A 23,593-nucleotide genomic window follows, 5' to 3' on the forward strand; every position below is an offset into this window, starting at 1 on the left:
TCTTGGTCGTCTCTTACGACACGCAGGGATACGGTGTACCTATTCTAATCCAGGGTACACACTGGGATACTTTGACCTTTAAACAAACGCAAGTTTGGACTCAACCTGCCTGCCGATTGGAAAACAAGTGATTGAAGAACCTGGGGTTTTGTGACAACATCCTAAACAAAATGCATTGATGCCCAATGTACAAGCCCATCATTTTTCCCCAATTTATTTTACCCTGCTTCATTGCTTAGTATTCACTGATTATGTTGAGATTTATAGTATAGAACCACCTTTAGAGGCCATTTTTCCCCGTAGAGCGGGGGTTGGCCTTTTTCGGGCACCTTGGTCCCCTTTTTGAAGCAATGTTTTATGGCCGGATGCCCTTCCTGCCGCCAACCCTGTTAGTCGCCTCTTGCGATACACAGGGAAGTACCAGTGAACTGGTACTCAATTTGCTGACCTCGGAAGGATGACAGGCTGAGTCAACCCCCCTGGTTTTAATTCAGCGATCGACCGGGATTCGAACCCAGGATCCTAGGATCCAAAGCCGGCACCCTAACCGCTAAGCCAAGACCAGGCCTAACGGCAAAACACCAACAAGCACATGATCAGAAGAACCGATTCATATTGATGAATACCAAAAAAAGCATAGGGCCCAGAACATTGCCTTGAGGAACTCCAGCCTGAACAGGAAGGGGAGATGAGAGAATTCCATTCAGGGTTGGAATTCACGTTGACTGCGACCGGAAAGGAAATCTGCAAGCCATGCTTGGAGATTTCCATGGATACCATTGGAGGAGAGTTTGGTGAGCAGAGTGCGGTGCCAGACTGTATCGTAGGCATGAAGTGTTTGTTATACTTCTGGAGTTTATTTGAGACATCAACATTTGGTTCTTTAGAGTGAAATGACTCACGACTTGCCAATTTGCAGACAAATTCAAAATGTCCAGAGTCAACACGTCCACCAATGGGATCTTTTTTCATTCTTTACAAAGTACAGTTGAAAATAAATGTTTTTCTAATGCAGAAGCATACTTAAGGAAAAATATCTATACTACTGCGCTTACCTGTATCCTGTGTCCGAGGGTTAACATTGGCAGCGTATTTTTCAAAATTGGATCTCATCATACGATATGTCTATCGGAAAGAGAAAGGGAATGGTTGGGAGATGACAGGAAGGCACATGCAGTCTTTGCTTCAAAAGGCAAGCTTACACAAAAGCATCTTTTTATTCATTCTATTGTAACAGGGTCTAAGGAATATTAACACAACCCTGATGGTGGAGTTGAACTTTACATAAAGAACGAAATTTCTCACTGCCCCTGTACTGACCTTCACCTTCCAACCCCCATTAAGAGTACCTCCGGATGTGAATTCCCCTCCTCTCCCACCTCTTGTTCATCTGTGTTGTACCGTGCTCCTTACATTAACGACTCCATCTACATCTCTCTCGGACAACATTGACAAACTTTTAACCATTCATCCCAACTCTCCCTCTTCCACGTATGTGGTGATTTCAATTCTCACTATGCAACTTGGCTGGGTGTTGGTACCAACCTCACCAGCCATGGCACTTAAACAAATGACTTCGTGACTCCATGGGACTGACTCAATCTGTGAACTTTCCAACTCGGATTTCTCCAAATGGCAAATCCTCCCTTTTGGACTTGGTGATGACTAACTTTCCCACAAATGTCTCCTGCCCTTTCTCTGCTCCAATTGCTTCATTTAATCACTCAAGCAGATTGGCAGGGACTGCAAGCAGCCATCTCTCTTCAGGACTGGTCTTCCATATATACTGCCCTTGATGTCAACTCAGCCTAGCTGGAAATTCCTCAACAGAAACCTGCTCTCACTCATGTACAGATTAATCCCATCTCGTCTTCGATTATCCTACCTTTCTTCCCACCCATGGCTCACTGAATCCTGCTTTGCCTTGCAATACATGTCCCCTACCAAGCTTCAGTTCAATATGTTAAAGGGTAAGGAGAAAAGGTCTGGAAAACGAACGATGACCCATGTATAATATGATATTTTCGAAATAAAAAAGGCCGTAACTCCATGAAACATAGGGGCAATACCCCTGGCGCTCACCTGGTAAAATAAACAGTATACTACACTGACTAAAGGTATTTTAAAACAATTTCAATGGTTGCTAGAAGACAGCCCAGCATGTAGAATCGTACAAACATAATCATAAGACTTTAAACAAACAAAGAAAAAAATACCTATTTTGGGGGGCAACCCCCCGTAGACCTCCAATGGGGCAGATTTTATTAATGCCGTGAACAAACTTTGGTACATCACAGGTGATGAAGGTTGTGGTCAGATTTCATCGATTTTTCACAATTTCATATTGTGTGTGTAGTTTCTGAGAAAAAAGCTAATTCCAATTTTGGAAGGGGGTGGGGCGGTCGAACCTGGATCCACTTTGACCTCCGGTAAACCCCTTTAACCCCGACTCTTTTTTTTTTAATGCCGTCAACAAGCTTTAGTCACAACACAACAAATATCATTTGTGCCAAGTTTGGTCACAATCTCTTCAGTGGTTTCAGAGAAGAAGTTGCAGGTGTTTATGGACTGACGGACTGATAGACGGATGGACAACGCACCATCGCATAAGCTCCCCGGAACTTCGTTCCAGGCGAGCTAAAAATTGTCAAAATGCCCCGAAACTCAAACTTATTCTGCAACTTGTCATAATAAAGCCATGTACTAAGTTTCAGTTCAATATGTTAAAAGGTGATGGGGGGGGGGGGGGGGGGGGGAAAGTGCAGAAATCAAACAGATAGGGAGTAAACTTATAATCCCCTCTGAGTAGGAGACTAATAAAAAGGCCCGCCATTGGTAAACCACCTGAATAAGAGGGCACAACATGGAATTTAATAAATTTCTCTTTGTTATCAGGTTTTGCTCATCTTGGATAGTGGCATAGGGAAAAGTCGCATGTAGCAAAGAGAAAACGATGTCCATGACAATTTCACCCCATTATAATCAGATGGGATATTTTTGTGACTTTATTATTGCTAAACCTCAGGAATTTTTCAAGATATCAGATTGAAACTTACACAGCTTATTTTTTATAAATGTGTAGTACTGTAGGGGACCCCACGTTTCGTGGTTCATACATTGTGACATGCTTCTACATTCATGTCTCTGTGCTTCATGTATTTTCAGTTTTTTTTCAGGTTCAAAAAATATGTTTGAACGAAAACCACAAGCGATTATTTAATTTATATATCTGTTGTTTCGTTTTAAGTATTATAATTCCTTTAGCATGATTCTACATACTGCCCTGTCTCCTAGCAACCATTGAAATATGGTTTAAAATAACATGATCAGGGTGGTCCAAGAAGAAAGAAAAAAAGAACAAATTTCCGTTTTCCACAAGGTTATTTTTATTCCTTTATACGTAAATGAAAAGCACATTAAATTTCTTTCACAAAAAAAAACAATATTTAGGGGTCACCCCATGTTGCACTCATAAATCAGAGGTCCCACGTGGCATAAAGCAATCATTCGCTTGCAAAACTATGACAGAGCTGCCTTTGATGGAGTGGGGAGCTTTTTTCTGTGATTTGCCACCAGTCGAAGAAGGAACTGTTTTCTGCTCTTCGTCTTTCGTCAGTGTCTCGTATTTTTGGATCAGGTTGATGCCCTGTTCCCCCGTTTACTACTTTCATCCGTGAGGACCGATCCCGAAGTTCGTTGAAAAAAGTATCGTCAGTCCACTGTCTGGGGGGTTTCGTCAGAAAAGATTGAGATTTTGCTTTTCCCCTTTCCATCAAAAGACATCAAAGAAGGAACTGGTCCTTTTTGTCACGAGGTCTTCCAACTTCAGGTCTTCCACTTCATTTGTGATCTCTGGACTTCGAGGAAGGCCGGGTAACTGAGAACCTTGTAGGTTCCGAACCATCCTTTCTTTTGTCTCCGTGGTCACTCTGTCATCGAAAAAGGCCAGGGCAGCTAGGTGATCGGAGATAAACCAAAGATGTCCGCAAAAGGCTACGGACGCTTTGCTGGCCACAATCTGATTGGGGTAAGTCTTGAGGACAGACAGAAGTTGAATGTCGTTGTAGGGGGCTCCAATTCCAAGGGGCGCTTCGTTCCACTGCCAGATGCAAGTGAGACACACGAACAGAGCCAAATCGGCTATGCTCATGGCTTTTCGTGGTGTCAGCTTGGAAAAAGTACATCTTCAATGCATAAATCCCTTTCCACATCCATCATGCGTGGTGTGTTGGTCCAGGACCTCGAAATGAATAGTTTCCACTTCCTCCACCAAGGAATAAGAGAGAAAGGTGCAAAAATTCTTGATAATGAAATTTTTAGTATGGGACGACCTCCAAATATTCACTCATCAAGCTCAAATTTCACACACAAGTAAATCGACCCTAGTGGACAGAAAAAACATATGTGGAGAAACTATTCGACGAACTTCGTTTTTTTTAACCACCCTAACCATGATACTGTTTAAAATACCTGTAGTCCATGTAATATAATGCTTCATTGGTAAAGCTAAGGCCACAAGGCATGTTCTCGCAAGATCACAGTCGATCCCATCCGAGCGGGAAGTGCATATGGTCATTCACAAAACATGGAACCAAACCACAAACATGGACCAGGAACATAGCATTACAAGATATCCATGTAGTGGGGCAACTTAGCATAACAATTGTGCATTTTGTGAGGAAAGCACCAAATTTGGCACACTAGTAGACTATCATATTATGAAAAGATCTGGATATTGGGCCATCTCAGATTCAGAGATTTGATTTTTGCAAGATTTCGATTCGATTGGGATCGAAGAGAACACCTTCTTCGTCTTCTGTACAGTGAAGTTGCCAGCCCTGAATTCTCTGGCTACATCTGGGTGCTTCATTGGGAGTGCAACCATGTCCCTCAGGTGAACAGGGACCCACCTGGCATAGTGTGTGTGGTCTAAGGCATGAAACCATGGGACCAGTTCCGTCAGGGCATCAAGGTACATCGTGAATGAAGCCTGCCGCAGAGAACGCACGTAGACCAGTACCAACATCTCTAGTTCCAGCACAGTTGCCCAGTACTGAAAGTTGGGAATGTCCTCTCCTCTCTCGTGACACCAGTCTTCGAACTCAGGCAGGTCTTCTGCATCATCATCATATGTCATATAGTGGCGTTCATACGCACGGTGTTGCAGGATGTGCAGTGCCGCTGCAGTGATTTGATGAGCTCTTCTTGTGCGGGTGACGTGAGCAGCTCGCAGGAAGGAGTCGGCCGTCCCTGGCGTTGCAATCTCAGCTTGCAAATCTGCAAAATCTGCAAATCTTGCAAAAATCAAATCTCTGAATCTGAGATGGCCCAATATCCAGATCTTTTCATAATATGATAGTCTACTAGTGTGCCAAATTTGGTGCTTTCCTCACAAAATGCACAATTGTTATGCTATATTTAGCTTAGCTGCCGGACTAATGGTGTAAATCTTGCACCGATCAGCGAGGCACCGATTTCTTCGACAAATTGATGTTAAAACATGAAATAATGGCGTTTTAGCTGATTGACCATAATATCTCAGGTGTTTCCCTCAGTGGGGAGAGGAGCAGAGCTTGGCTTGCACTTCCGCATCCTAAGGTGGTTCTCTGTCAGGAATTAATCCACTCACATTTAATAATAATAATAATAATAATAATAATAATAATAATAATAATAATACATTTATTTTATATAGCGCTTTTCAAGAAGCCCAAAGACGCTTTGACAGAGTACAAAAAACAAGTGCAAAAAGACAAAAATCAATAGGGAAATAATCAAAGCAAAAGGAAGGAGAAGGAGAAAAGATAGTCAGGGGTTAAATGCTGTGGGTTAAATGTTGAATGCAGTGTTGAACAGGTGTTGAATTTAAATATTTATAATCCGTAAGCATAAATGTTCTACACTATTAAGCATTGAAAGGTAATGTACAAATGATCCAGTCTCTGCGGAACTACCCTGAGTGTAAGAAGTGGTCGCATACTCATGTACAACCTTAAACAAGGAAGTGAGGATGACATTTGACCAATTATTGCCGTATTGCACTCCCGAATTAATTTTTTTCTACAGGTGTAAATAACAATTTTCATTATGTTTTACTAAAGTCCAAATAACCCGATCATGAACAGGTGACCCAACTTGTGCATACATGGTTTGCCACAAAGATAAAATAAATCTTTTCTTTCTAGGTACTTGAAACACCTTGAATTTAGGATATCGGGTCACAACACACTCGGGATTCCCCAGGCATTCCTATTAGAAAACACCATTCAAAAATTGCCACTTGGCTCCAAAGGCAAAAATAGCCACTGAAAGACTATCAATGAAATAATCATTCCACAGTTTAAGCAATGCCGCACAAACAGGAAAAGGAAAAATGTACACGCTCGCTTGTGGAAAAGATATATTGGTGATTGTGAACTCTTTTGTCACTCAATGTTATAACAAAGTGTAAGTGAAATTTCAGGGGCATTACGTAGTAATATGTTCCTGTAACAATCACTCCCCCGACGATGATGTAGTACATCTTGTTGATCCCACCAACTCCCTCAGAGCCTGCATGTGTGGCCATGCCACGACTCCACGATGGCGCAACCAGGCCACTTTCCCGCTGACAAGCAGAATGTACTGGGGGTAGGCAATCAATTATTTTATTATAGTTAGACAAAAGTTCGTCAAACAAGAAAAAGCAGATTATCAATGCATAATAACACAGATCTCAGGAAAATGGATTTAATTTGTTATTTTTACTCATAAGGACAGAATAACAAGAAGACGTCAAACAACATGATATTTGCAAAATCCACCCCTCCCAAAATAAAAAGTAGCCATGGATACATCAAATTGTCCATTTCATCAAGATTAAAATTGATGATGTTAATGAAAGCTCGGGTCAATCGGATTAGCATTGATGATTTTTCAGATGAAAATTGATATTAGACGTTTGACCTTGAGTTGACATTTGACCTTTTGACCTCAAAAATAGTGGTTTCCCAATTCTGTGACGTACAATGCAATTGCTTCAAAACTTTTTGGTTAATCGGATGAAAATTGACAATTGTTCAGTTGAAAAGTGATTATTTTAGAAGTTTGACCTCGAGTTGACCTTTGACCTTTTCACCTTAAATAAAATAGTTGGTTTTTCCAATGCAGCAAGGTACTATGCAATTGCAGTTTAATTTCCAAGTCAATTGGACATCACATCTCTCTGACCATTCTCAGAGAGCCTCCTCAACGTCGACGAGTCTGGCATTTCACTCAGGCCAACTGGCATGGTCTTCAAGCAGCCATCAATCATCTGGACTGGTCTCCCATCTCTACCGCCTCTGACATCAACTCATCCTGGGAATTCTTCCAAAGTAAACTGCTCTCTCTCATGCACAGATTTATCCCATCTCGTCTTCAGTTGTCATAACCTTTCCTCCCGTCCATGGTACACGGAATCTTGTGGTGAGGCTATTGCCCAGAAACAACTTGCTTTCGTCTCCTGGAAAGCAAATCCAATGGAAGGAAATCTCATTTACTTTCACAAAGCCCGAAACAAGTGTGTGTCCACCCTCAGGAGAGCCAGGAAGCAATATCTCTCCGTTCTCAGGACAGAACTCTCTTATCTGTCTCCCTCTTCCAAATCCTGGTGGCGTCTGGTCAAATCTGTTTCTGCCGTTTGTTCCCCCTCCATCCCCTCCCTCACCTCAAACGGCCACACGGCTGACTCCGCGCGTGAAAAAGCTGAATGCCTCAACTCTGTGTTTGCCTCTAAATCTTGTGTCCCAAACCCATCCCTCTCTGTACCCACCGTACCCAGTCATACCCAGCTGCTCCTGGACTCTGTGTCCTTTCCTCCTGACAAGGGGGAAAAGTTTCTGTCAACCCTCGACTCTGATTCTGCAACTGGACCTGACGGCATCAGCCCACAGGTCCTAAAATCTTGTTCTTCCGCTCTTTCACTCCCTCTCTCTGTTCTCTTCACACTCTCTTTTGCTCAAGGTCATCTGCCATCTGCTTGGAAATCTGCCAACATCACCGCTTTGCACAAAAAGGTGCAAAAACAGATCCCTGCAACTACAGACCAATCAGCCTTCTCTCAATTATCAGTAAAGTCATGGAATCCATCATTGCTTCAGATATGAAATCTTTCCTCTTCTCCAATGGCTTGATCTCTGATCATCAATTTGGTTTCAGACCTGGTCACGCTACTCTGGACATGCTGCTACTGCTTTCTCAGCAATGGATGGAGGTCCTCAATGCCAAACAGGAAATTAGAGCTGTCTCCCTTGACATATCACGTGCCTTCGATACGGTCTGGCACCCCGCTCTGCTCACCAAACTCTCCTCTGTTGGTATCCATGGAAATCTCCACGTATGGCTGGCGGACTTCCTCTCTAGTCGTAGTCAACGTGTGGCCCTGAATGGGTTTCTCTCATCTCCTCTTCCTGTTCAGGCTGGAGTTCCCCAAAGCAGTGTTCTGGGCCATGTGCTTTTTCTGGTCTTCATCAATGATCTCTCCGACTCTCTTGAAAATCCTCTGTATCTCTTTGCCGATGACTCTACTCTCTGTCGCTCCATTCTTCATCCCTCAGATCGGCAGTCTGCAGCCTACTCACTCTCTGCAGACCTGGACAAAATCACAGACTGGGCAAACAAGTGGAACATGTCTTTCAATCCTGACAAATCTCACACTCTTACGATGTCTCTCCGAAATGACCGACTGGACAACCCTCCCATCTACTTTCTGAATAATCCTCTCCAAGAAGTTCTGTCACTCAAACTTTTGGGTCTCACTATCTGCCATAATCTTTCCTGGGAAAAGCACATTTCAAATCTGGCCTCCAAAGCCAGTCGCCGACTGGGCATCCTCCGTCGTGCGAAGTCCTTCCTTGGCACACCTGAGCTCCTCACCACATACAAGGCTTTCATCCGCAGCTCAATGGAATACTGCTCTCCCCTCTGGGCTGGTGCTCCTGCCTCACACCTAGCTCGTCTTCACGCTGTTGAAAGCAAAGCATTCAGAATCATTGGAATCTCCCGCGATGAAGCTAACTCCAAGGGCCTCTCACTCACTCACCGCAGGCAGGTTGGTGGTCTTTCCGTCTTCTACCGACTCCTTTCTGGCCTTGCCCCCCCCCAGCTCTCTCTGGGCTCTGTCCCGCAAATATTCCTACAGGTCGCACAAGATCTGCCTGCAACCCTCTTATGGTTAAACTGCCAAAATCAAGACTCTCTGCTCACCTTCACTCCTTCATTCCTCTTTTCTCTCGCCTCTGGAACAAACTCCCTCACTCTCTTCAATCCCACTCCACCCTCCAGGTCTTTCAAACCGCTGTTCACCACCATCTCTTATCTTCCCCCATCCAAAACCTTGATCTTTTCTATCCCCGATAATTTCACCCCAATTCCACTTTTTGAAATACCAACTTGTCCTGGAAGTCCTTGGTGTCCTTGTGTTTTATACTTCTCCCACCCCCCCCCCCTTCCCACGCCTCCTCCCCCCAAGCCCTCTCCCTCCCACACATCTCCCTGCTCTTAAATGTTGTGTGCTCTCAAGTGTTTGTGTGCTTCCCATTCTCTTGTCTTCCGCTCCCTCTTTTTATATATTTTGTTTGTCTGGTTGATTTGTTTGTGAAGTAAATGTTAGCTCTTTCACGAGCCTCGATTCAGTATACAAAAAAAAAAAAAAAAAAAAAAAAAATTTGGATGAAAATATATTATTTTTCAGATGAAAATAGATGATTTTGGAAGTTTGACCTTGAGTTGACCTTTGACCTCAAAATGAATAGGCCTCTTCTTTATGACCAACTCTACCATCTGGTGAAGTTTCATGAAGATCGCTTTAAAATTGTGACCAGAAGGTGATTGACAGACAGACAAACAGGCGGACAGACAGACAGAACTAGAAATCGGTCAGAGACCGAGGACTTGTCAGAATGTACTTCTTTTTTTTTATAGTAGAAACTCACTCACCGCAGGCCCCCCCCCAGTAGACCCCTTCAGGGCCCGATTTTCTTAGTGTCATGAACAAACTTCGGTATATCACGGGTGATTAATGGTTGTGGTCAAGTTTCATCGAAATATTGTGTGTAGTGGTGATTTCCTATTTTGCAATTCCTATTTTGGGGGCGGGGGGGTCATACCTGGATCCACTTTGACCCCTGGTAGACAGCCTTCGACCCCGATTTTTTTTTTATGCCATGAACAAACTTTAGTCACAACATAACAAATATCATTTGTACCAAATTTGGTGGCAATCCCATTAGCGGTTTCGAAGAAGAAGTTGCAGGTGTTTACGGACTGTCAGACTGACGGACGGACGACGCGCCATCGCATAAGCTCCCCTGAACTTCGTTCCAGGTGAGCTAAAAATGAGCCTGCAATATTCACCACTCGTGACCCAACAATTTGTGCATATATACATTGTCACCCACTAGGCATCCATAGATTATGAAGAGCAATCATCATTTCATGTGTAGCCTGCGGCTGCTGGTTTATATCATTCGCTGAGAGCACGGATGTGCCGCTGATGCAAATCGCTCTGCTAGTTCGGACAGGAATTTGGAATTTGTTCATGGTGCTTGCCTAGTCTTCGCGAAGGACATCATGGGATCTTTAATGTCCACTGACGAATGTTGGCAGATGGGAAGCCCATTTAATGTCCATCCGAGGGATGGCACACACATTGTGAAACACCAAGATGACAGTTTAAGGCTGGGTCTGATTCGAACCCATGCTAGACAGCTCAGAGGCGAGTGTGCGTACCTCCATGCCATCCTACCAGCCCACGAAGCTCAATGGATCCAATGAACTGACATAATTGCGCTTGTCAGGTTGCTATCGCCAAAGCAAGTGTCACGTGACCGCATTCAATAGAAGCCCACAGATTCTGCAAGCATTCAGTAAGAGTTAACAAACTATTGAAGTGGGACGACCACCTTGCAACGTTATATCTATCAGGAGTAAACGATCTCAAGGCCCCTGAGGGAAAAATACGCCTAATCATATACAAAGTTGATTCGGAATTCATGCATTACCAAAGAAAACACCAAAAGGGCTGATCTTGCAATAAGGAGAAACAAGGAGGAATGTATGCTATGACCAAGTTACTCATATGCCCATGTATTATTTTAATATAATGTACAATAAGGATAATAATACATAGTGATTTCAGAAAGTATTCACACCCCTTGACGTTTTCACATTTTGTTGTGTTACAGCCCGACTTTAAAATGGGATAAATAAATAAAAATTGTCACTGATCTTCACATAATACCCCACAATGTCAGAGTGGAATTAATTTTTTTCGAATTTTTTACAAATTAAAAATGAAAGGTGGAAATGTCTTGAGTCAATAAGTATTCAACCCCCTTTGCTACGACACTCCAAATTGAGCTCAGGTGCATCCAATTTCCTTTCATCATCCTTGAGATGTCTCTACAACTAGATTGGAGTCCATCTGTGGCCAATTCAATTGAATGAACATAATTCAGAAAGAAACACACCTTTCCATATAAGGTCCCACAGTAGACAAGCCTGGTGTTGGCTTAGCGGTTAGGGTGCCGGCTTGGGATCCTAGGATCCTGGGTTCGAATCCCGGTTGATTGCTGAATTAACGCCAGGAGGGGTGACTCAGCCCGTCATCCCTCTGAGGTCGGCAAATTGAGTACCAGCTCACTGGTAATTCCCTGTGTCGCAAAAGGCGACCAACAGGGTTGGTGGCAGGAAGGGCATCCGGCCATAAAACATTGCCTCAAAAAAAAGGGGACCACGGTGCCCAAAAAAGGCCAACCCCTGCTCTGCAGGGAAAAATGGCCTCTAAAGGTGGTTGTTTTGTTGTTTGTCCCACAGTAGACAGTGCATTTCAGAGCAGAAACTATACCATGGAGTCCAAGGAACTGTCCGTAGAACTCCGACATAGAATTGTGAGGAGGAATAGATCTGGAGAAGGGTATAAAACAATTTCTCGTGTTCAAAGTTCCCAAAAGCACAGTTAGCTCCATCATTAGGAAATGGAACGACCCAGGCTCTTCTGAGAGCTGGTCGTCTGACCAAACTGAGCAACCGGGAAAGAAGGACCTTGGTCAGGGAGGTGAAAAAGAACCCGATGACCAATCTGACAGAACTACAGAGATTCTTGGCTGAGATGGGAGAACCTGCCGGAAGGACAACAGTCTCTGCAGCACTTCACAAATCTAGGCTCTATGGGAAAATGGCCAGACGGAAGCCACTCCTGAGAAAAAGGCACACTACATGACAGCACACCTGGAGTTTGGCAAAAAGCACAGGAAAGACTCAGAGCACGAGGCAAAAGATTCTGTGGTCTGAGAAGATGAAAATTGAACTGTTTCACCTGAATGCAAAGTGCTACGTCTGGCGGAAACAGAGCAGAGCTCATCACCCATGTAGCACCATCCCTACAGTGAACCAAACTGAAGCATATTGGTTGCAGCATCATGCTATGGGGATGCTTTTCAGTTGCAGGAACTGGGAGACTTGTAAGGACTAGGGCATGCCCGTACTATATCTATATCTAAAATTATATCCCCCCCCCCTCTATTTACATGAAATGGTTTGGTCCAAAGCGAACGGCTTGCGAGTGGTGACAATCCCCCCCCTCTATTTACATGCAATGGTTTGGTCCAAAGCGAACGGCTTCCGGAGTTTGGTAAAGAAATCGCCATCGCGTGCACAAACGCGCAGGAAAGCGAATGAATCGCAAATTCGTTTTTATTAGTTGTAAAACATAGTTTAACGCCAACATAGTTTGCAAACGTGAAATAAATGAATACGCTCTCAAATGTGCCATCCGAGGCAGAGTGTGCCCGCCACGTTCGGCACACGCGATCGTTCGCTGCTCTCTGATTGGTTGAATCGTTTTTTGGACATAGCTCGGTAAGTAATTGTCCGATTAATATGAAACCTTGAAAAGGCACATCCTCGGGTCCCCAGCAATATACCTGGCAAGTTAAAAGTATATCGGACCCGTGGTTGTCGAGAAACAGCGGTCACAGACAAACGTACAAACGTACAAACGTACAGACAGAGATTACTGGAATTATAGATAGATAAAGGGAACAATGAATGCACCCAAATACAGGCAAATCCTTGAGGAAAATCTGCTTCAGTGCAAAAGACTTTAGACTGCAGTGAAGATTTAGGTTAAAACAGGATAATCACCCCAAGCATACAGCTGAAGCAAAACTGGAACAGCTTCAGAATAAGAACATGAAAGTCCTTGAGTGGTCCAGCCAAAGTCCAAACTTGAATCTCATTGAGAATCTGTGGAAAGACATGAAGATTGCTGTTCACCGATGTTCCCCATCAAACTTGACAGAGCTTGAGCAAATCTGCAAGGAAGAATGGGAGAAACTCCACAAATCCAGATGTGCAAAGCTGATACAGCCATACACAAGAAGACTCGGAGCTGTAATCGCTGCCAAAGGCGCTTCTATGAAATATTGACTCAGGAAGTTGAATACTTATGGAAATTGGATATTTCTGTATTGCATATTTAATTATTTTGCAAAAGGTCTGAAGAAAAATCCACTTTGACATTATGGGGTGATATATATATATATACAGTGGAACCTTGACTTACGAGTTTAATTCGTTCTGTGACCGAGCTCGTAACTCAAATTGCTCGTTTCTCAAATCAAATTTCCCCATTAAAATGCATTGAAATGCTATTAATCCGTTCCAGCCCGCCAAAAACCAGACCAATTTTTTTTTAAATATACAGTATATATAAAAATATCTCGCGCTTTATATTTCACCTGTATGCAGCATACAAGTTGGCAGGATGGCCTGGACTGGAGGTACGCACACTTGACTCTAAAGCCTAAACTGTCCAGCCTGGGTTTGAATCCCGACCCAGCTATAACCTGTCATGGGTGAATCACAGGCAGGGTGATTCATCAATGTGTGTACCGCTAAACTGGGCGCCCCGTTTGCGTCCCATTAGTTGTTGGATGTTAAGGATCTCACCGTGTTTTCCACAAAGAGAAGGCGAGCTATCGCCGGCACTCTGAACAAGTTGTGGCCTGGCATGCTCTTCTCCTCTGCCGTTATATACGTCCTCCTCGGCATCTTTTTCCAGAAGAGCCCTGTCTCGTCACAGTTGAAGATTTGCTGGGGGATGTATCGTTCGGCTTCTATCAGTTCGGCAAAAGTTATAATAAAATCTTCAGCTGCCTTCACATCCGCCTCACCAAGTCGACAACACGCACACCTCGCTCATGTTTTTCGACGATTGCGTGTTTTATATCCAAGCACATCATCCTCTTCTTCTTCTCACTACTGCCCTTGGCACTCAATTTCTTAGGACCCGTGGTTAAAACTAAGAAATTTTCCAAAATAACCAAAATGCGAAAACAAAACAGCAGCGATATACGGCAGAGATACTGTACTTGCACGGCAAGATAACCACGTGACCGGAACCCACCTGGTGGCGCCTGGCGTAAACTCCAAATAACCAACATGCGAAAACAAAAATGCAGCGATATACAGCAGAGATACTGTACTTGCACGGCAAGATAACCACGTGACCGGAACCCACCTGGTGGCGCCTGGCGTAAACTCAAAATAACCAACATGCGAAAACAAAAATGCAGCGATATACGGCAGAGATACTGTACTTGCACGGCAAGATAACCACGTGACCGGAACCCACCTGGTGGCGCCTGGCGTAAACTCAAAATAACCAACATGCGAAAACAAAAATGCAGCGATATACGGCAGAGATACTTGCACGGCAAGATAACCACGTGACCGGAACCCACCTGGTGGCGGGTGGCGAAAGCTCGTAACTCAGATCTCGGCTCGCATCTCAAAGCAATAAACCGCCCGAGCGACGGCTCGTATCTCGAAAAACTCGTAAGTTGGGGCACTCGTAAGTCAAGGTTCCACTGTATATATATATATATATATATATATATATATATATATATATATATATATATATATATATAAGCCGAAAGCACCCGGTGTTGCCCGGGTTCTTTTTGAATGAATTTACTACTATAATTCAGCTTTTACTCACGGCCGTAGAAGATTGACTACTATAATTCAGCTCAACTTTTAATTGCGAAATGGGCACAGCCCGGCCGATGCGGCCTCGACCGGCTTCGCCACCTAGCCTATAACCTTCCCTGGGCCCGTCCCGACATTTTTCGACCAGTTTGAACCCAGTTTTAGGACCGGCAGAGAAGATAACTGAGAAGGAAGTTGAGGAAGCGATAAAAGCAATGAAGAGTAGAAAAGTGGGAGAGCCGACGGGAGTTGTGGGAGATATGTTGAAGGCAGCAGGAAGTTGGGGTGTGAAGAGAATGACAGAAATCTGTAATCTGGTGGTGAAAGAAGGCCGCATTCCAGGGATTGGGAACTGAGTACCCTCGTCCCTCTATGCAAGGGGAAAGGTGACCCTCTGGAGTGTGGCTCGTAGCGAGCGATAAAGTTATTGGAGCATGGAATGAAGGTATTGGAAAGGGTGTTGGAGAGGAGGATAAGGAAGAAGGTGAAGATCGACGAAATGCAGTTTGGATTTATGCCAGGAAGAGGAACGACAGACGCGCTCTTTATTGTGAGGCAGTTGCAGGAGAAGTACATTGAGAAGAGGAAGAAGTTGTTTCTTGCGTTTGTTGATCTGGAGAAAGCATTCAATAGGGTTCCACGCGAAGTATTGACATGGGCATTGAGGAAGTTAGGAGTGGAGGAATGGTTGATCAGAGTAGTGATGGCAATGTACAAAAGAGCGCGCACAGCTGTAAGGACGAAGGACGGGAACAGTGGTGAGTTTGAGGTGAAGGTGGGAGTGCATCAGGGGTCGGTACCAAGTCCACTACTATTTGTAGCTGTGATGGAGGTGCTGGCTCAGAACGTAAAGGAGGGTTTACCGTGGGAGTTGTTGCATGCAGATGATCTGGTGTTGATTGCGGAAAGTATGGATGGACTGAAGGAAAAGATTAACAAGTGGAAGGAATGTATGGAGACAAAAGGTCTGAAGGTGAATATAGGAAAGACGAAGGTGATGGCAAGTGGTAAAGCATGTGGTGAGGTGGAAAGAACTGGGAAGTGGCCATGTGCTGTGTGCAGGAATGATGTCGGAGTGAACTCTATTCAATGTACAATGTGCGCTGAGTTGGTTCATCAAAAATGTAGTGGTCTGAGAGGGTCATTAACCAGTGTGGCAGCTACATTCAAATGTAAGGTGTACACAGAGGAAGCTGCAGATGGAGGAAATGTTGAGTTGGATCTTGGAGACGGCATGAAGCTGGAAGGTGTGAAAACATTTTGCTACCTCGGAGACATGCTGAATGGAGAAGGTGGACCAGACTCGGTAACGGTTGCAAGAGTGAGATGTGCATGGAAGAAGTTTCGGGAACTGAGTGGCGTGCTGATGAGGAGGGGAGTGTCGTTGAAGCTGAAGGGAAAGGTGTATGCTGCATGTGTGAGAAGTGTTATGATTTATGGGAGCGAGACATGGGTAATGAACGTAGAGCAGCAACGAAGGCTGGAAAGGGTGAAAATGCGAATGGTTCGGTGGATGTGCAGAGTATCGTTGAGAGAGAGGAGGACAAAAGATGAATTGCGAAAGATGATGGGAATAGAGCCTGTGATTGATGCTGTGAAGAGGAACAGGTTGAGATGGTTTGGTCATGTGTTGAGGAAGGATGAAAGTGACTGGTTGAGAAGAGTGATGGAAATGAATGTAGAAGGAAGTAGAAGACGGGGAAGACCGAGAAAGACTTGGCTAAAGATGGTGGAAGAAGAAATGCGGGCAAGGGGGTTAACAAGGAGAGATGCAGAAAATAGGGCAAAATGGAGAAGATTGTCATGGGGACTGCAAGGCTCACCCCCGCTCTAGCAGGGGAAATGGCCTTAAAATGCATGTTGTGTGTTGTGTTGTTTGAATGAATTTACTACTATAATTCAGCCTTTACTCGTGGCCGTAGAAGATTGACTACTATAATGCAGCTAAGCTTTTAATTGTGAAATGGGCCCAGCTCGGCCGTAGCGGCCTCGACCGGCCTCGTCACTTAACCTATAACCTTCCTGGGGCCCGTCCCAACATTTTTAGTACTTTTTGAATGAATTTACTACTATAATCAGCTTTTATTCGTGGTCGTAGACGATTAACTACTATAATTCAGCTCAGCTTTTAATTGTGAAATGGGCCCAGCTCGGCCGAAGCGGCCTCGACCGGCCTCACCACCTAGCCTGTAACCTTCCCAGGGCCCATCCCGACATTTTTGGTTCTTTTTGAATGAATTTACTACCATAATTCAGCTTTTACTCGTGGCCGTAGAAGATTGACTACTATAATTCGGCTCAGCTTTTAATTGCGAAATGGGCCCGGCCCGGCCGAGGTGGGCCTCGACCAGTCTCGCCACCTAGCCTAAAACCTTCCCGGGGCCCGTCCCGACATTTTTTGTATTGGAGGTTTCCTCCTATCTTTCACCGTTCAGGAGATTAGCTTGCGCAGACAAACAAACAAACACAAACAAAAACTTTCTATATACAGTATATATATAAAATAATATGAATAAAAGAAGAAGAAAGAATAAAATAAGAAGAAGAAGAAGAAGTAGAAGTGAGAATAAAGAAAAAGAATATGGAATATATATATATAAAGAATATGAATATATTATTATCTCTTCTCTTCTCTCTATATTATAAAAGAAAGTTTTTGTTTGTTTGTCTGCGCAAGCTAATCTCCTGAACGGTGAAAGATAGGAGGAAACCTCCAATACAAAAAATGTCGGGACGGGCCCCGGGAAGGTTATAGGCTATAGTGTAGCAGCATAGCAAACCTGTTGTGCATTTTGTGATACAAGCACCAAATTTGGTACACTAGTAGACTATCATATTATGAAAAGATCTGGATATTGGGCCATCTCAGATTCAGAGATTTGATTTTTGCAAGATTTCGATTCGATTGGGATCGAAACGAACACCTTCTTTGTCTTCTGTACAGTGAAGTTGCCAGCCCTGAATTCTCTGGCTACATCTGGGTGCTTCATTGGGAGTGCAACCGTGTCCCTCAGGTGAACAGGGACCCACCTGGCATAGTGTGTGTGGTCTAAGGCATGGAACCATGGGACCAGTTCCGTCAGGGCATCAAGGTACGTCGTGAATGAAGCCTGCCGCAGAGAACGCACGTAGACCAGTACCAACATCTCTAGTTCCAGCACAGTTGCCCAGTACTGAAAGTTGGGAATGTCTTCTCCTCTCTGGTGACACCAGTCTTCGAACTCAGGCAGGTCTTCTGCATCATCAGCATATGTCATACAGTGGCGTTCATACGCACGGTGTTGCAGGATGTGCAGTGCCGCTGCAGTGATTTGATGAGCTCTTCTTGTGCGGGTGACGTGGGCAGCTCGTAGGAAGGAGTCGGCCGTCCCTGGCGTTGCAATCTCAGCTTGCAAAATCTGCAAATCTTGCAAAATCTGCAAATCTTGCAAAAATCAAATCTCTGAATCTGAGATGGCCCAATATCCAGATCTTTTCATAATATGATAGTCTACTAGTGTGCCAAATTTGGTGCTTGTATCACAAAATGCACAATTCTTTTGAATATTTGGGCTAAGCCGCCCCACTACTAGGTGGTGAGACCGGTCGAGACCCACCTCGCCCGGGCCGGGCCCATTTCGCAATTAAAAGCTGAGCTCGGTCAGTCACCGTTCACCCGGTCAGTGCGGCACACTTGTGACCAGGTGTGTTTTGAACACACACACACACATATATATATACGTGTATATATATATATATATAGGCCTAGCCTATATCAGGGACAACATTTTTTTTAATTTAATTCATTTTAAATTCAGTCTCGAACACAACAGAATATTAAAACGTCAAGGGGTGTGAATACTTTCTGAAAGCATTGCATTGTAGCGGCTGCCGCTGGGGTTACACAATCGCCTTGCACCTATCAAGGACGCGGAGCGATCACCAGGCCGGGCTCGTCCAGGACGCCCGGGCAGGCCCGCGCTCGACTTGCCAGGCCTCGGTCGGGACGCCCGGGCAGGCTCGCCCTCAACTTGCCAGGCCGCAGCCGGGACGCGGGGCCACGCCCCCTGGCGCCAGGCCTGGGCAAACCCCCTGGCGGAATAGATATATATTGCTGACCGTAAAACGTTTTTCCCAGAGTGCCTGAGTGTTTGATTCGAATAAAGCAGCTCAGATGAATTCAAGCTTTTTGTCGCGTCCATTCTTTCGATCGACGTGGGAGCCACAGCTCCTTCATTGGTGACCTACCGACATGGACACGGCAGTGACGCTTAAACTGCCTACCTTCTGGGAGGCTCACGCGGCTGTTTGGTTCGCTCAGGCGGACTCTCAGTTCGCCCTGCGAGGCATCACCGCGGACGACACCCGCTTCCACCATGTTGTGGCGGCGCTTGGTTCCGCCACCGCGGCCCGCGCCTTGAGCCTCCTCGAGCACCCGCCGGCTGCTGACAAATACGGCGCGATTAAGAAGCTTCTCCTCGATGCTTTCGCCCTCCCAGCGGCGGAACGCGCACGGCGCCTGCTCGATTTGCCTGAGCTCGGCGACACGCGCCCTTCCGAGCGAATGGACTACATGCTTTCGCTGCTCGGCGAGCACTCTCCGGCATTCCTGTTCCGGGAGCTGTTCCTCCGTCTGCTGCCTAACCCGGTACGCCTCGCCCTGGCAAGCACGACGATCACAGATCCCCGGGCCCTTGCCAGAGAAGCCGACAAAATCTCCGCCGCGGGACAGCGCATCGCAGCGGCGACATGGGACCCGCCGCCGCCTGATGCACCATCCATGGCGCCCGAGCACCCGGCGCGTTCGACGGCCGAACTGCCGACGCAATTGGCGGCCGCTATACCGAGCCGACCACGTCCAGCACGACGTCCGAAGCCTCCACCCGACCAAGCGTGGTGTTCCTATCATGCCAGGTTCGGACAGAAGGCCCGGACATGCCGACCCCCGTGCACCTTCGGCGGGTCGGGAAACGGCCAGGCCGGCGTTCATTACCTGCCATGAGCGCCGGCCACAGTCACACGGGCAACTTACTGTTCATCACGGACAAAGCGTCCGGACGGCGCTTCCTGTGCGACACCGGCGCCCAACTGAGCGTCATGCCCGCCTCTGACCAGGACAGGCAATCCGCGGTTTGCGGCCCCTCCTTGGTTGCGGCCAACGGATCGACTATCCGCACCTTCGGCCCGCGCAACGTCACCCTCTGCTTCGGCGGCCAACGCTTTGCTTGGACGTTTGTAACCGCCAACGTGCCCATGGCTCTGCTAGGCGCCGACTTCCTCTGCGCACACGGACTGCTGGTGGACGTCCAACGGCGTCGTTTAATCAACGCTGAAACCTTCAGCTCCCTGGTATGCACATTAAGCAGCTCCGCGCCGACCGAGCTGGCATGCGCCGTCCCGGCGGCGAACGAGTTTGCTCGCCTGCTCGCGGAGTTCCCGGCCCTCACGCGGCCGACGTTTTCGGCCGTCGCAGTACGGCATGGGATCGAGCACCACATACCAACCACGGGCCCGCCGGTCTACGCCAGGGCCCGCCGCCTCGACCCAGCCAAGCTTGCCGTTGCGAAGGCCGAATTCGACGCGTTGGAGCACCTCGGCATCGTGCGGCGCTCCGATAGCGCGTGGGCCTCGCCACTGCACATCGTGCCAAAGCCGGGGGGTGGATGGCGCCCGTGTGGCGACTACCGCCGTCTTAATGACGCTACAACACCCGACAGGTACCCGATCCCGCATATCCAAGACTTCTCCGCCCGTCTGGCGGGACGGGTCATTTTTTCGAAAATTGATCTCATACGGGGATATCACCAGGTACCTGTCAGGGCGGCCGACGTCCCTAAAACGGCAGTCATCACGCCGTTCGGCTTATTCGAGTTCTTGCGGATGCCGTTTGGTCTCAAGAACGCGGCTCAGGCGTTCCAGCGCTTGATGGACGGCGTGCTGCGTGACCTGCCGTTCCTTTTCGTTTACCTGGACGACATCCTCGTCGCCAGCACGTCCCGGGCCGAGCACCTCCTCCACCTCCGAACACTGTTCGGGCGCCTCAGCGAGCACGGCCTCATCGTCAACCCGGCCAAATGCCACTTCGGCACGACGGCCGTTGATTTTTTGGGCCACCACATCACCAAGAACGGGGCTGTGCCGCTGCCAACCAAGGTCGAGGCCATCACCACTTTCCCGCGTCCCCGCACCATAAAGGCCCTGCAGGAATTCCTGGGAATGGTGAATTTTTATCACCGCTTCGTGCCCCGCGCTGCTCAACTCATGCGGCCCCTCTACGAAGCCCTCCGGGGCAAGCCGGCCAAGCACGACATCGCCTGGTCCGCAGCAATGGATGCGGCCTTCCAAAGCTCAAAGCGGGCCCTCGCCGACGCAACACTGCTCGCTCACCCGGTGCTCAACGCTCCCATCGCCCTCACCACGGATGCCTCCGACTACGCGGTGGGCGCCGTACATGAGCAATGGGTGAACGGGGTTTGGCAGCCACTCGCTTTTTTCAGCCGGCAGCTCCGGCCGAACGAGCTCAAATACAGCACGTTTGACCGGGAGCTCCTCGGTCTACACCTGGCCGTCCGCCATTTCCGCCACCTCCTGGAGGGCCGACCTTTCACGGCGTTCGTCGACCACAAGCCGTTGGTTTACGCCATGGCCAAGGTCACGGAGCCATGGTCGGCCCGCCAACAGCGCCACCTCTCCGCCGTGTCGGAGTTTACCACGGACATCCGGCACGTCGCCGGCAAAAACAACGCCGTGGCCGACTGTCTTTCCCGGGCCAGCGCGAACGCGGTCCACCTGGGCGTGGATTTTGCGCTTATGGCGGCGGACCAAACCACCGACACCACGGTGCAAGCCCTCCGGGCGGCGGACACGGGCCTCCGCCTGGCCGACATCCCCTGCGCGGACACTGTCCTGCTCTGCGACGTCTCCCAAGGCCGGCCTCGCCCCATCGTGCCCGTCACCTGGCAACGCCGCATCTTCGCCTCCCTCCACGGCCTTTCCCACCCGGGCCGGAAAGCTTCCCAGAAGCTGGTGTCGGCGCGTTTCGTCTGGCACGGCCTTCGTCGGGACGTCCGCGATTGGACCAGCGCCTGCACCGCCTGCCAACGGGCCAAGGTCCACCGACACACCCAGGCCCCGCTGGCACCTTTCACCGTGCCCGAACGACGTTTCGACCACGTCAACGTGGATCTGGTGGGCCCCCTTCCCCCATCACGAGGGTTCACACACCTGCTCACCATGGTGGACAGGACCACCAGGTGGCCGGAGGCCGTTCCCCTCGTCTCCACCACCACCGCCGACGTGGCGCAGGCCTTCATCGCCACCTGGGTCGCCCGCTTCGGCGCACCGGCGGACATCTCGTCAGACCGCGGACCACAGTTCACCTCCGAGCTGTGGGGCGCGGTCGCCCGCAACCTGGGGGTCAAGCTCCACCGTACTACGGCCTACCACCCCCAAGCAAACGGGTTGTGCGAGCGATTCCACCGCTCCATGAAGGCCGCGCTCATGGCCGGCCTTCAAGACGGCGGTTGGGCCGACCGGCTGCCGTGGGTCCTTTTGGGCCTTCGCACGGCCCCCAAGGAGGACCTCCAGGCATCCACCGCCGAGCTGGTCTATGGCCAGGTGCTACGCGTCCCGGGCGAATTCGTGCCCGATGCTACCAGCCCCTGGTCCGCAGCTCGCCAGCGCTCGGACCTCCAGGAGGCCGCCCGACGGTTTGCCCCCGTGCCGACATCCCACCACGGTGACCCCCAGTCCTACGTCCCCCCAGCACTCCGCACCGCGGAGTATGTTTTTGTGCGTCACGACGCACATCGGCGGCCACTCCAGCCGCCGTACGACGGGCCCTTCCGGGTGCTGCGACGGGACGACAAGTCGTTCGTCATCGACATCGGCGGCAGGTCGGACCGGATTGCAGTGGACCGCCTCAAGCCGGCGCACGTGGACGTCGACCACCCACCACGGGTGGCCCTCCCGCCGCGGCGAGGCCGCCCCCCGTCCACGGTGCCCCCCACTCGACCGCCCACCACCTCACCGGACCCCCTCCCACGACCCGCCAGGGGTCGCTTCGGCCGGGTCATCAGGACCCCCCTCAAGTTGACCCTGCCGGTGCAAGTCGATTCTGGGGGGACGTGTGTAGCGGCTGCCGCTGGGGTTACACAATCGCCTTGCACCTATCAAGGACGCGGAGCGATCACCAGGCCGGGCTCGTCCAGGACGCCCGGGCAGGCCCGCGCTCGACTTGCCAGGCCTCGGTCGGGACGCCCGGGCAGGCTCGCCCTCAACTTGCCAGGCCGCAGCCGGGACGCGGGGCCACGCCCCCTGGCGCCAGGCCTGGGCAAACCCCCTGGCGGAATAGATATATATTGCTGACCGTAAAACGTTTTTCCCAGAGTGCCTGAGTGTTTGATTCGAATAAAGCAGCTCAGATGAATTCAAGCTTTTTGTCGCGTCCATTCTTTCGATCGACGTGGGAGCCACAGCTCCTTCAGCATATCAATAATACGTCATAGTCTCAGCGGGCTTTACCCATTGACCCCCAAATGGACCACTATTCCTCCTCCTCACAAGGGTAAGGGGGGGGGGGGCTTACGGCAGCCCCCGT

At 48.3% G+C, this 23,593-nt stretch overlaps 1 protein-coding gene across 1 annotated transcript in view; it reads right to left on the minus strand.

Moving 5' to 3' along the window:
• Positions 1 to 23,593, minus strand: part of AIFM1 (apoptosis inducing factor mitochondria associated 1) — a 94,421-nt gene that overhangs the window by 70,412 nt on the left and 416 nt on the right. The window contains exons 2-3 of the mRNA XM_068114000.2: positions 6,473 to 6,624; positions 1,056 to 1,125 (exon numbers count right to left, since the gene is read on the minus strand). Coding sequence (XP_067970101.2) covers positions 1,056 to 1,125; positions 6,473 to 6,624 — 222 coding nt within the window. The remainder of the gene's footprint in view (positions 1 to 1,055; positions 1,126 to 6,472; positions 6,625 to 23,593) is intronic.

This window comes from Myxine glutinosa, chromosome 4 (assembly GCF_964187855.1).
Source record: "Myxine glutinosa chromosome 4, kmMyxGlut1.1, whole genome shotgun sequence".
Classification (NCBI taxonomy): Eukaryota; Metazoa; Chordata; class Myxini; order Myxiniformes; family Myxinidae; genus Myxine; species Myxine glutinosa.